At 52.9% G+C, this 14,140-nt stretch overlaps 2 protein-coding genes across 2 annotated transcripts in view; one reads left to right on the top strand and one right to left on the bottom strand.

Annotated features, from left to right (window-relative positions):
• Window positions 1-1,097: 1,097 nt before the first annotated feature.
• Window positions 1,098-2,540, bottom strand: LOC123388105 (translation initiation factor IF-2-like). The gene has a single exon (XM_045067216.1). The coding sequence runs from the start codon at window positions 2,538-2,540 to the stop codon at window positions 1,098-1,100; it is 1,443 nt and encodes a 480-aa protein (XP_044923151.1).
• Window positions 1,313-14,140, top strand: part of ADAMTSL3 (ADAMTS like 3) — a 339,169-nt gene continuing 326,341 nt past the window's right edge. Inside the window, exons 1-2 of the mRNA XM_045067215.1 lie at window positions 1,313-1,822; window positions 3,243-3,343. Coding sequence (XP_044923150.1) covers window positions 3,275-3,343 — 69 coding nt within the window. The 5' untranslated portion in view covers window positions 1,313-1,822; window positions 3,243-3,274. The remainder of the gene's footprint in view (window positions 1,823-3,242; window positions 3,344-14,140) is intronic.

Raw genomic sequence — 14,140 nt, 5'->3', positions numbered from 1 at the left:
ACTTGTGCCGCTGGTGGTTGTGGGCTCAATGTTCGTGAAAAGATAGTAGATGTTTTAATGAGAACCACAGATAAAATGAGGTTGTGTATTGATTGGTTGGCGGACGTGACCCAGGGCTGGCAGGGACCTAACTCTGCATTTCAGAGTTCGCGACTGCCAGCTTCACCGTTCCCTTGACCTCCTAAGATCATAACTACAAGAACTGTAGGTAAGTGCGTTTTCTGTGGTTCTGCCCAGCTCTCCTGCCCCAGACTGAGTCGTGTCCCACTGCGTCCTGGTCCTCTCTGCCCTCTTGACCCTGAATGTCCTCTTCTCATTTCACCATGAGATTCCAGCCATCTCACATGGAGTGCGGAGACAGTCTGCAGATCCTCCTCTCGGCCAGAGGAGACCCGAGGGCCAGGAAGGTAAGACAGTGGGAGGGAGGCAGACAGGGGGTCAGCTCCCCTCTGTAAAGCTCTACCCCCATCTGAGTGTACCAACTACAGAACAGGCGGGAGATGAACCTCAGGGACGAACAGCAGAGTTCACCAGCTTCAGTCCCGGCTTTGCAACTCACTGCGTGCAATGTATTGATCCCCTGGGCTTCCTCGCTGTGAAGTGGGAATCAGGATCCTAACCAACCCCGTTGGGCCCGGAAGAGCTCAGCACAGTGGCTGGCACGCTCAGGCCCCCAAGGAAATGAGTCCGTGGTCGCACTTAGGTGGGGGCCCAAGGCAGCCTTTCCGAGCAATGCCCGGCCCCTGCCTTGATACCTTCGTGATGAGGCCAACGCCAGGGACGAACATTGTGTCTAATTCCCTTCACTTCCAGGAGTCCACAAGGAAAGTCACCCCTGTTCCCGGTCTTGACACCCCTTTACCCTTAACCCCGGGCCTGGCCCCTCATCGTCAGCGCGGTTCAAGCAAGCCCAGCTCCCATAAGTGGCTGCCGGGACCTGGCCGGGGGTGACCCTATTCGGCCGCTCGTGGCCCGTGGCAGCCGGACGTCCGTGCGGCGAGCGCGCCCAGGAGTCGGCGGCGGTGCCAGGTCTGCGCGGGGCGCGGGGTCTCCCCCGGGACCGAGGGGCGCGGGCCGGGAGGGGGGCCTGACTCCTCTCAGGTCCGGGGGCAGCTGAGGCCCGCGGGCACGAGCCGGTGGCTCCGGAGAGCCCTCGGTGTGGCCGCCGGGCGGGCCCGGGAAGGGCGGCTGGAGGCTCGGGGCGGTGGGGGGCGGCGGCAGCCCCCCTCCCGGCTCCGACTGAGGCGGGGCGCCCCGGGCTGGCTCGCGCGGCCGCGGCCGCCTCTCCCCAGCGCGCCTGCCGGCGGCGGCGGTGGCGGCGTCGGCAATCCCGGCTCTTGGCACCACGCCTGGCGGCCGGCCCAGGGCGAGGAGTGGCTTCCAGGAAGCGGGCGGAGGAGCGTTCCAGCCGCGTCTCGCCGTCGCCGAGGCCCCGCGCGCTCCGAGCGGCCCGGGCCCGGCCCCTCACGCGCTCCCCTCGCGCCCCGGCGCCCCCCGGCTCGGGCGGAGGGCGGCCGGGCGCGCCGTGCACTTGCCGGGCGGTGCAGGTGGCGGCGCGCGCCCTCCGCCGCTGGGTCCCCGCCCGCGCCGCGCTCGGCGCCCGGAGGGGGCGGGAGAGGCGGGGCGGCCCCCGTCCCAGCCCCATTTAACTGCTCGGCGGCGGCGGCGACTGCGGCGCCGCGGGCGGGAGGCCGGCGTCGGGGAACGTCCTGGGGCCGGATTCCGCACGAGGTGTTGACGGGGCCGCTCGCCCGCCTCTCCGCCGCGCGCGCCGGGCCCGCGCCGCCCGGGCCGCACGTCCCAGAAGCGTCCGCGGCGCAAGGTGGGTGCCGCGAGCTCCGCGCGAGGTCGGGGAAGGACGACGCGGGGCCGTGGCCGCCGAGCAGGGCTGGGGGACGCGGAGCGGGAGGGGGTTTCTCTGCGGGTCCCGGGGTCCTCCAGGACCGGGGCGCTCCCCTCGCAGCGCTCCGTGGGGCCCGGGGGCGTTCGCGGAGGGACGTGTGCGGGGCTCTCCGCGCGCGGGGGGCGCTCTTCCTTGTGGGGGAGCCCCGGAGAGCGGGGGCTCTCGGGCTTGGGCTTCCCGGGCGGAGAACGGGCTGACAGCGGCCGGGAGCCGGGAACCGGGAGCGTCGGAAGGTCCCGCCGCCCGGCCGGTGGGTCCCGAGAGCCTGAGGCGCCAGGGGCCCAGGCGACGCGCCCGCGGGGAGAGCGGGCACAGGGTGCCGGGGACGCGCGGACGCGGGAGGAGACGCCGCGGGGCAGCGGGCAGCGGGCGGGGTGTGCGGCGGGGCGGCCGGGGCCGAGCCGGCGAGGGGACGCGCGGTGCGTGGGCCCGGCACTGGCCGCCTCCCTTCGGCCCGGAGTCGCCGCCTCAGGTCGGAAACAGCAGCACATTTGCGGATCGCATTAGGCCAGGCCCTTAATGCTTTCTCCAGATGGAGCGAAGCCACCGACCCGCCCCCGGACACCGGCTCCGCCAAGGCGCCCGCGAGGCGAAGCGAGAGGCGAGTGTGACCTCGGCTTTTCCAGTCCCGACTCATACTGATTTCCCTGTAAATTGTCAGGAGAACTCGGCAGAAACCCCCCGCGGCCCTCCTGGGCTCAGGGGGCCTCCGCTGGCTCGCCCTCACCTACTTTTGGGAGGTTGTGTTGGGCCAGCGCTGAGGCTGTGCCCTCTGAAGCCCCCCGGACTCAGCTCTCAGACCTCTCCGGCTGCAGTCTGCGGTTCGGACAGGACATGGTATCATCTGCTGGGGAAAGCCTTAAACTGTCAGAAGACCTGCGTTCCAGTCCCGGAACAGTCACCATCTTGCTGTGTGACCTTAGGCAGGTCCCTTCCCCTCTCCGGGCTGGCTTAGTTGGTCTCAGATCCATTTTTGCCTGAAGTCGAAGAAGCTGGCAGGTGCCCTAACCCTTGGCTCCACACTGGCTTCCTGAGTCAGTTGCCAGTAGCCACACCCTGCTGCTGACACACGAGCTGGAAAGTGGCTGGTGGGGAGACCTCTCAGCTTCAGAAGGCCTGGAGGTGTGGGCTGCGCATGGCAGGCGGGTCCAGCTGCCCTCCTCACCTTGATGTGGACCCATCTGCGCCCTGTAGTAGGTAGTCCCATCCCGGACCTACACAGACCTTTCCAAGACATTATGGGAGGCTCAGAATCCCTCCCTCTGACTGGTCTCTTAAGTCATGGGTGCTGCCGCTGGGGGCAGAGTTGGTTGAAAGCCAACATTTTCTTCTTTTGTAGGCTCAAGAGAGACCCCCAGGAGACCAGACCCCATGGCTTCCTGGCAGAGCTCCTGGTGGCTGCTGATATGGATGGTCTTCATGCACTCTGCCCTCCTGCAGGTAATATCGAGGGAAGAAGAAGGGCACACACTCCTCTGCTTGCTTAGGAGCATTATTCTAGATCACCTAAGGTGTGGTATGACTTGTATTAATCCTATGCCAAGAGCATCTGGTTTTCTCTCTTACCTCCAGCAAACGGTATTTCTGGTTGTCTTAGCTATAAGAATGATTCAAATTCCTTGGGTCCTCTCTGCGTCCTGAGCAGTGCCCGGATGCCACTTGGATATCACGTGCCAGCCATGACTTGGGGTTGTGCAGGACCCAGTCTTTTCAGTCTAGGGTGGTGGTCTGTGTGTGCCCACGAGAGGTGAGGCTGCTAGAGGCCAGGACATAATGAATGGGGCAGAGCCCAATTTCTGGCCTTAGCTCAGTCACTAAGTAACTATTTTGAGTTTACTTCTATCAACACGTGTCACACTGTTTTGTAGTCCTTTCTTTAGACTGCTGTTTTTCCCACCAGCTGGGGGTGTGGGCAGCTCATCTCTTGCATCTTCATTTGGCAACGGGGCAGGCGGAAATAAAGGGGTGAAGACAGCATTGCCGGAGAGACGATAGGGAGTACTGGAGACAGCGGAAAAGTGAATGGCCCACGCTTCATCTAGTTAGAGCAGCCTCTGCTTACCTCCAGCTGGTCATTGCCAAGTGGGAACACAAGCCCAGGATTGCCGTATGGTCTAATTTTTCAAGATACTTGGGCCATCCAGATTTCCTATGAAACCTCCCGGTTTGAAAAGCTCTGACAGCCAGACAAATGTGTTTGCAGCCTGGATTGAGCCAAACAGTCTGTGGCCGTCGGTCGAAAGGTGCAGAGCATGTCTTAGTGTCGTGTCCCCAGGGCTGCTGCTAGCCCAGGACAGCCCCTTGTCAGAATTAGAACAAGGCAACTCCTCTCATCAGGCGTAACCTCTTGGGCATGCGGGTTAGAAGGGCTTTAACGTCTGTTCCATGAGGACGCACCCTTGAATAGAGACACACACCGTGGGATCCATTACTCAGACTGATTCTCAGTTCACTTTCTTGGACACGGTGTTTCTGAGCCTCTTCCAACTCCAGTGCCCCACGATTTCGGTGGCTCATGAAAACTGGCTCTCGAGGTACAGTTTCTCCCCCATCATCCTATTTCACTGATGTTGCTCCATAAACACATTCTAACAGATGTGTCTTAAGTATTTTCGGGGTGACTTTAGGGTTTCTGTAGTTAGTGAGGGGCCGTGGGGTGACAGATGGTGGAGATTCGCTTTTCTTTCCCATCAGCAGATCTGAAACGGGCTCCATTCCCAGTCAGCTGGGGCCGAGGTTTCAAGGCACCGCGTTTCGTTTTGTCTTCTTGCACCTTATAAAATTTAAATGTGCTTTGAGGCAGTCTGTTGACCTTTGGCCAAGGGCAGTGTTTGCCCAGCTTGAATCACTCAGTGACCTCTTTTGGATTTTTCCATATCTGTGCGCCTCTGGCAGTGTTGTTCCCCTGCACCGGGCAGTGTGTGCGGGAGATCGTGAAAAGAGGTTTCAGGCTGCTCGAATCCCAGCGCCCCTTCTTCCTGACCCATCACACGGACTTCTCTGCGTCCGTTCTGGCATCCGGGAGGGGGGGGATCTACCTCATCGAATTGTTTGGAAGAGCGAATCCACTGCAAGTGTGAGAAGGGGACAGATGAAACAGAGACTGTCTGGCAGGACCTGTGTGTGATGGGTCTGAGCTCTCTGCTGCAGTCGCTGCCTGTAGTCCCCGCGGCGGTCCCGTAGGGGGCAGTCAGGAGGCATCAGCCGAACAGACAGGTGCTGCCTGGCTAGGGGTGGGGGCGGAACTCCTCAGGGGCTTCCCGTCAGGTGTGAGTGGGATTGGGCAGGACGGTCTCCCCATGCAAGGAAAGAGAATGTTCCAGTGAAGGGTCGGTCAGTCCTGAGATCCTGCTTCTGGACACCTGGTTGTCTGCCTACGGTCAGCCTGGGTGCCATTCGAAGCTGCCTCTCTGGGATGTGTTGGGACTTGGAGGTTTGGGGCCTCTAGATGTTCTTCAGTGTGTCTCCTTGCCTTGTACCGGCTGCCACGAGGTGACTGGTGGAGGACCAGTAGACAGGAGGCTGAGCCCCAGGGAGCGGGGCCGTGCCAACTCGTTTAATAGAAACTACATGTCCTTTGACGCACCTGCAGACGACTTGACCTCCTCTAGTCGCTGGCCACAGGTCGCAGCGACGGGCCGCAGAGCAAAGCACGAGGTCGGCAGTCTTGAGCTCTCCTGACTCGTTCTGGAGCGTTTCTGGAGGAGCTTGCTGTCTCCCTCAGCCCCCTGGGTCATGGGCCCTGGAGGCTTCCTGTGGCTCCCGCTCCTCTCCCTGGGGACCAGCGCTCCCCTGCAGCCTCCCTCGTGGGGGAGCCCCCTCTCGGTGGGAGTACACACGCGCCAGTCGTGGGCTCCAGCCGCGCCCTGTCAAGCCCACTCCCTTCCTTAGTAAAGTCTTGAGCCGATTCATTTTAATTTTTCCATTTTAAAAAAGTCCAGTCCTGTTTGAAATGCTGACTTCCCTGATTTACATCTCCCCTCCCTTCTGGCTCATGCAGGGTGGACACGGGGCTCGGGGCGCCTGAGACGGGGTCATGCTGTGGTCGGCCCTCTTCCCACCTCAGCCAACGGCGAGGACTGGCCTGGGACGCTCCTTCCTTTTCATTATTCCGGTGCAGCCTTCCTGGCACTAGAAATAGCAGAGGCGAGCAGGGAGAAGAGCATAGAGCTCTCTACCTAACTACTTGCTTCTCTTGGGTGATTGTCACTGCACGTCCGGCTCTCGCTGCCTCTCGTGCCCTCGGGTGGCCTGTGTGGCTTCCTCGGAGGGCCTGCAGGACCCCCTTTCCTGGAGCAGGAGGCCCGGCTCTGCCGGCCGGTTGCTGCTGGGCTCTTCTTGCCCGGTGCACAGCTTTGTGGCTGGGGTACCAGCAAGGTGGTCTACACCTGGATGCACAGCGGGACGCTCAGATTTGCCCCATCACTGTGTGCTATGGCGGCAACCGAAGTGACATCGTGTGTCAATTACAAAACGACACCCCAGTCCCTTCGGCGTGGCCCGCTTGATCCGTAGGCCACGCACGCGTCCTCACTCTGCAGACGGTGGAGACACGGGATTCTCCACGCTGCCTCCTCTCTCTGCCCCCCCCACTCACTGCTCTGGGGGTGGGGGGTGGGCAGGGTCCTATCCGCAGACCGTCTGAGCTGATGCCCACGGTAGGGCGTGGATCGCCAGCCCCTGCTTGCAGGTTCCCCTGTGGAGTCTCTGTGAGCGCCTTTTCCTTCAGTGCATCTCAGTCGTCCTTAGAGACTAGGCCGGTGACAGTAGGACCCACCGTGCTGCTCCCTAGCGAGCTCTTGAGGCGGGTGTCTTTAGAACGTGGGGTACTTGGCTCCTCTCTGTCACCGCTTTGGCCAACGTTTGGTGGTCAGGAAAGGTCCCACTGGATATTGCGACACTAAAATTAGACACGTCAGCTCTGGGAGTAGGGCGTAGGGCCAGCGCTCATGGTGGTGGCGGCTCTGGTCTCGGTGGTCTGGTGGTCTGGTCTCTCTGGCATTGGTTTTGGTCTTGGTGTTCTTTGTCGTCTTTCTCCATCATCCTGATTTCCTCAGTCTGCTGTCTGGAGTCTGGTTTCGGGGATCCTGGGTGGTTTGGGGTCATTTGGGTCTCCAGGGCAGTTTTGTCCGAGTGGCTGTCATCTCGGTGGAGGCTTTGGGAGTCGTGGTGGTGGCTCTGGCCCCGGTGGTGTTCCCCCCCCTTCGGACACGACAGATGTTCATCCCAACCTTTCAGCTTTCACCCTGTCCCCTTTATATCCGGAGCCCGAACCCAGGCGTGGGTTGCTGTGGTGAGGTGCGGAAGCCCCCCACCTCCGCAGAACCCCCCTCCTGACGCGGGGGAGGAGGAGGGCGGCGGACTCAGATGGCAGCCTGGGTCGCGGGTCGCTGTCCGCGGGACTGAATTGGGTCGTGCAGGAGCGGTGGTTCGAGAGCCTCCGCACTCGTATTCCGTCTTCGCAGACGGAGTTCTGCACCACTAGTGCGGTCCCTGGACAACCACGTCCTGTCTCTCTTCCACTCCCACATTGAGAACTCCCCTGCCACGCTCTGGGGCCCTGTTCCTGCTGGTCCCCGTCAAGGCAAGAGGATTCAGAGAACGACAGTGAACGGACCGACCTCCTTGCTCGAGCCTGACCCACTGTGTCTGGCAGGACTGACTGTGAGCATAAATTGTAGAAAAATAGAAGATCTAGGTAAATGAAAGGGAAATCAAAATAAAATATTGGCCTTACTATTCCCGCCCAGGTAATAACTATTTGTGTTTTCTTGTGTAATCTTCTAGACTTTTTCTGGGCATAAAGACGTGTGTTATGTTTTCGTACATGGGATCCTACTAAAGATACTGCCACCGCCGTCTTCAGTCTCTGAATTATGACGGTCTTTACATATCAGTACACGTCCTACACATGAAATGGCCGTGTTCACTGTTCTTACGATTATGCCGTGATACCGTAATTCGTTGAAGCCCATTATTCCTTTGTTTGACATCTGGGTTCTTTTCAGGATGTTCCTTCACAGGTGCTTGCCATCAGCCGCCTGTCGTGAACGCCTCATGCTCACAGCTTTACTTACTTTCTAGAATATTCATCAGAATAATTTTCTCCTTGGTTGACTGTGCTTTGTTACACATTTGATATACCTTGTGGCCTTTTTCCTCTTCGTTCTGTTTCAAGAGGAACTCTGGGTCGAGTTCCTCCAGCACTCTGGGTTTTAGGTCATAAAGGCCCTCCCTGTGTGACGTCACCCTCCACAGTGGTTTTGGGGGCCTCAGCTTGTCCTGGAGGCAGGGGGGTCCACCTTGTTGCCAACTCGCCCCCAAGGCCTGTACCTGCAGGATGGAGTCATCGGGTAGATCCTATCCCGTGAGAATCCGGTGTAAGAATGAAGAGGGGCCCTCTCCTTGTTTGACATAGGCGACACCTGATGTCTTTCTCCTTCTGCCCCTCTGACCTTCTCATGTCTGGCTTTTGAGAAAAGCTGCTCAGACCCAGAGTTCTGCACTTGGCCTCCTCTTTCTCTCTCCCCACGCTCTCGCCGGGCACCTCCCCCACTCCCCTGGTTTTTCTCTCCAGGGGCTCCTGCCTGCGATTTATTACCAGGGGACCCAACTCTCATCGTGGTCCAGGCCTTCAAGTGTTCTCTTCCAGGAAGGTTCTAGATAGACTGGAAAGATAAAAAAGATATCTTTTAGTTTACTTTAACTTCTAAGTATAAATACTGGAAATAAAACCCTGTTCTGATAAGTCTGTTTTGGTTTTTCTTTCAAAACTCGAAAGCCTCTCCCACGTGCACGAGGGCCCGTCTCTCCGAGAGGCTTATGGCTGCCTCTTCCAAGAGCTGCACGGGGTCAGCATATCCAGGAGCTACTAGCCCCCTCCTCTCGCCCACTCCCCTGGAGGGCTCGAGCACGGTACTTCCCAGACGGAAGTCTCCAGACCCTCTGCCCACAACTCTGTCTCCGGGCTTAGACTCCCCATCAGCTGGTCACTGGAGCCGGAATCCTGGGCATTCCTCTGTTGTCCTGCCTGGTGCCCACTAGGCACTAACTTGCATTCGCTCCTCTCAGAATTTGTTTCTTTTCTTCTTTTGGTGAAAAAAGGTAATTTTATTAAAGCACGGGTGATGTAGTTAAAGACTGTCGGTGAGGTTCTGCGGGGTGAGGTCTAGAGCCAACGACCAGCAAAGAATTCTCGAGACGTCTGGTGCAGAATGGTGGCTTCTGAAAGCACGGGGGCCACCCCCTGCTTCCCTAGATACAGTATGCTTGAGAGGAGGGTGCATGGCGGCACAGGGTGTGAAGTCAGGATGAACAAAGAGTTTGGGGTTATCCTGGAGAGGACCTCAACAAGCGTGCTCTGTATGTCCTTAAGAAGGAGGACATTGCGCAGCAGGCAGCATGGTATCCTGTGGGTGTTGGGGAGGCGATGGGAGGCACCGTTATGAACCACTGGACCCCTAGTGATGCACTTGAGCAGAGGATACTTGGAAGGCCGCTGGCACTGGTCCAGGCTGGTAATAAGGAGACCTTCAACTCCCTTCATGAGAGCGCATGGGTGGGAGTTAGCCACAGACAAAGGGGGGGGAGCGAAACCATTATAGAACCTGAAGGAGATACATCCTGACACGTGATGACCATGGGTGGAGAGCACGCGAGAGGGAGGAAATGAAGATTCCTTCGGGTTTTGAATAAGTTTTAGGGACGCTTGAACATGAAAGTTGACCCTGATCTTGTGAAATGGTAGGTGACATTTGAAGGAGTAATTTCAGGGCATGATATGGGTTCCAGAAGGTGAAAGCACCAAGAAAGGAGATGTGCGACGCTCTTGGAGAGGGAAGCAAGATTGTTAGCAAGGTTGTGCTGGGCAAAGTGAGATTTCAGCCTATATATGTATCCTCCACAGGGAAGCATCTAGGAGAAAAGAAGGGTTTAAGATACAAGAGGAAAAAACCAATTATATGTAATTGCTTCATAACAGAAAAGTGGGCAGGGTTCCCCCACTGCCTTGCTAATGGATCTTAACGCACCAGAGCTAACATCTTATGGAAACCACATTTCAAGGTTTATGATTGTGATTGCTGGCAGTTTATTTTTACAAAGATGCTAATTTCCATAAATAGCATGGAAGCATAAAGCAATTTCCTCTCCAAGTATTTTATGCAATTACTTTCTGGAATTTGTCAGCCCTGAACAGCTCCAGCCAATGTATGCTACAAATTATTGTGGTCAAACACTCAGAAATGCATTTGTTCTCCAAGCCTTCATTTATAAATATAGTAGCCTTTTGTTTTGCAAATAATTTTAAAAAAGGGAGAATACCATTTTTTTTAAAATAAAAATTCATTTATAAGATTAAAGGACTCTTGAAATTCTCTTCACTCTCTCCTTTGAAATTTCCACTGTGTGTTTTTCCTGCTCTAAAAACATAAAACCTGTTGATGAAAAAAATGTGGAAAACACAGGAAAAGACAAAGATGCAAAAATAATCTTTTATTCTACCAGTTGTTAGGGTTTGGTTGTATATATGTATTCCTAATTTTTTTTAAAACAGATTTTATTTATTTATTCATGAGATGCAGAGAGAGAGAGAGAGAGAGAGAGAGGCAGAGGCAGAGGCAGAGGGAGAAGCAGGCTCCCCGCTGAGTAGGGAGCCCGACCTGGGGCTCCATCCCAGGACCCTGGGATCACCACCTGAGCCGAAGGCAGACACTTAAACCAACTGAGCCACCAAGGCGCCTTATTCCTAATATTCTTTTTAGAATATTAATATACATGCATCTTTTAAAAGTCATTATACTGTAGTTGGAGTATAATTTTTTAAAAGTTTAACGATGTGAGGAATATTTCCATATGTCCTTAAATATTTTTCCTATAATGATATTTAATGCCTTCATAGTACTGCATTATTTGGCTGTGCTACATTTTATTAAGAAATTCTTTACTGCCGAACCTTTAGGTTGATCAGCTTTTTGCTGTTACAGATAATTTGCTACAAAAATGCATTGCAGATCCAACCTTGCTCACATTTGTGGTCATTTTCTTTGAATACATTTCTAGAAAAATGTACTCATTGAGACATAATTTGGGGGTCAAAAGCTATGTGCAATTTTAAGACCTTAAATTTACACTATCAAGTTCTCTTTCAATGTGTACTCTTACTTTGCAGCAGCTGGCAATATAAAGTTTAAGGAAATCTTAGTTGTGAGAGATTCTTAAAAATACTTTTGGGACATTTCTATTACTGATTTTGTGTAAGATTTTCTTAAGACGTTAGAAATAGTGTAACAGATTTTACCCTCCTATTTTTGCCAGTTTTTTCTATTGAGATTTTTAAAATTAATTTGTAAATGTTCTGTTCTTTGTATTCACGTTTTGTTCTTCTTATGTTGCAAGGAATTTTCCCATTTGGTCATGAATATTTTATTTTTCTTTATGTTTTGGATACACTGACATTAACAATTTCCAAGCTGTCTACTCTAGGAGCCTCTCAATTTAAGAGCTGTGTGCCTCTGTACCAGGCTTAGAAATATCATACTGAGAGAAAATATATACATGTATGTGTCTTTTTCTAGTCTTTTAAAAAAAGCATTAACATTTTAATTTTAGAATGCAATTAATTAATCTGCTGGTCTCTTCCCGTGCTATTACCATATTTTTTTTTTTCTAATACCGTATTTTTAACAAGCTACTTTACTGTAACTTTGTAGTGTGTTTGGTAACTATTAAGGCAAGACTTTCTTCAGTATCATTGTTTTGGCTAATCCAGAAGGTCTTTCAAATGATTCGGTCAAGTTCCAAGAACAAAAATCCTGTTGTTTTGAAAGAGATCTGGCATCATGGGGGAGTTACCAGAGTTCTTTCCCTCAAAACTAAACAAAACAACAAAAAGAACAAGCTTATCTTCAGTGAAATGAAGAAATGGTACTAGCCCCTCAACACAAAATACAAAGTACTTTTTTTTTGAGTACTGTTGAACCTAGATGTGAGAGAGGATCCTGAAGGCTGGTATGCATCTCCTCGGAATGTGAACAGGACAGAGATTTCCCTAAGGGACACTGTCACAAATTGTGCCTGTTCTTACTTTTGGTAAGAACAGTGACGTTGGGGGCCCCGATGGGACTCGGAAGAAGTAGATATTGTCCCCCAAAGAGGTCTTACCTGACACCAAGAATGGGAAGCATCCCAGAGTTGAAGGCAAAATCGTTGACACAGTTTTTTTGTCTAGGTGCTCAAGGTGACCTTCTAGGGACAGAGGCTGCTGCGGGTGAAGGGGAGAAGGTGGGGGGAGGGAGCAGCACTTCTCAGAACGAAGAGCTGCGGGTTAAGGGGCTTCCTGTGGATCTCACTGACTTTTGAGTGTTGACGGTAAGAGTCAGATGTTGCTCAAGAGACAAGGAAGCGCTTAGTTAGTAAGATGATGAGCCGGAGGCCAGAGCAGAGTGGAGGTGCTGGGTTGCTCTAGTGCCTTCGGTCTCGTGCCTCACGTGCTCCTTGTGCTGGTCTTTGGCAGCAGCTGGCCCTGTGAGGAATGGCACAGACACAGGGGACTAAGGAACTGGGAACGTGCCAGACAGAATGGGTATTCTACCAGATGAAACAGAAACAAATAAATAATAGAAAAATGATGAAAGGGGATCCAACATACGTAGAGTTACTCTCTCCCAAAAGACCAAAAACCAAAAAATTCAACGATACAATGAAAGAAAACTTCTCTCACTTTTTCCCTGAGGTCGTTGTAAATATCGATTCTGTACCTTCTGTCATTGAGTCTTACTGAATACTCTGCGGCCAGTCTGGTTTTTCCCCCTTATATGTGCCTCACTCTCTCTGCCATGATAGCTACACAATTTCTTCTTTATTCTGTCTTATATTTTCACTGGGCCATGATGTAAATGATTTTTATGTAACTAGTTTTTTTTCCTCTTCATTAAGTGTGTGTTCTGTGTTCAGGAAAGGTTTTGTAGCGTGGTCTTCGAATTTGCAAGGTTTCTATTTTTTGATTTTTGCCATTCTTTTTCTAAGCTAGCTGTTTCTGTTGTCTTAAGTGTTTTCTGTATACTTTTATATTTCTGCCTGAGCTTTTTGAAAGAGAGATCAGGTTGTCTATAATTTATCTGTGACTGTTATTTTGAGAAATTCATTGAGTGACACACGTTCACTGACTACATTTTGCTTGTTTCTATTTTTAAAAATTTTATTCATTGATTTTGTGAGGGTTCTGTTCTGATTCAGTTTTTTTTTTTTTTTTTAAAGTGATGGAGCTCTGTTCCATATGTCCCCCATCCTCCTAGGTTGAGCAGACTGGCCAGGCTATGTTCTTGCCTTGAAGATAACAGGCACACATGAGGGTAGGTCCAGATGCGCAAGGGTCTTTCTTGTACCTTCTACTTCAGTCATATTTGCTAATATCTCATTGGCCAAAGCAACTCAGATAGCTGAAGCCATGGTCGGGGGTAGGGAAGTATCTTTACTTGCTGTGAAGCCAGGGCAAAGTTATAAGACCAAGCTCCAAATCACTGGAGGGGGCAAGTGTGCGCCTCCCGTAGAGATTATGTGGATATGTGTGTGTTTGGGGGGGGGGGTGTGAGAGGTAGGAGTGAATGTTTTCACATAATCTAATCTAGGGAATCCTCCTACACTGTGGGTGGGAATGCAGGCTGGTGCAGCCACTCTGGAAAACAGCATGGAGATTCCTCAAAGAGTTGAAAATAGAGCTACCTTATGACCCAGCAATTGCACTCCTGGGTATTTAGCCTAAAGATACAAATGTAGTGATCCGAAGGGGCATGTGCACCCGAATGTTTATAGCAGCAATGTCCACACTAGCCAAACTATGGAAGGAACCTAGATGTCCATCAACAGATGAATGGATAAAGAAAATGTGGTACACACACACACACACACACACACACACACACACACATATCCCGGAATATTATGCAGCCATAAAAAAAAAAAAAGACTCTTGCCATTTGCAACAATGTGGATGGAACTAGAGGGTATTATGCTGAGTGAAATAAGTCAATCAGAGAAAGACAGTTGTCATATGATATCAGTGATATGTGGAATTTGAGAAACAAGACAGAGGATCATAGGGGAAGGGACAGAGAGAGAGACCAACCATAAGAGACTCTTAGTCTCAGGAAACAAACTGAGGTTTGTTGGAGGGGAGGGTGGGGGAGGGAAGGGTTTGCTGGGGGATGGGCACTGAGGAGGGCGTGTGCTGTGAGATGC

This window comes from Mustela putorius, unplaced genomic scaffold (assembly GCF_011764305.1).
Source record: "Mustela putorius furo isolate JIRA1106 unplaced genomic scaffold, ASM1176430v1.1 tig00003875_pilon_pilon_pilon, whole genome shotgun sequence".
Classification (NCBI taxonomy): domain Eukaryota; kingdom Metazoa; phylum Chordata; class Mammalia; order Carnivora; family Mustelidae; genus Mustela; species Mustela putorius.
Note: the sequence above shows the minus strand (reverse complement) of the source record. Positions and strands in the feature narration are given on the sequence as shown.

What these genes read in the sequence shown, in the direction of transcription:
- LOC123388105 (XM_045067216.1), bottom strand. Translation starts at nt 2,540, where the DNA reads ATGAGTCGGGACTGGAAAAGCCGAGGTCACACTCGCCTCTCGCTTCGC.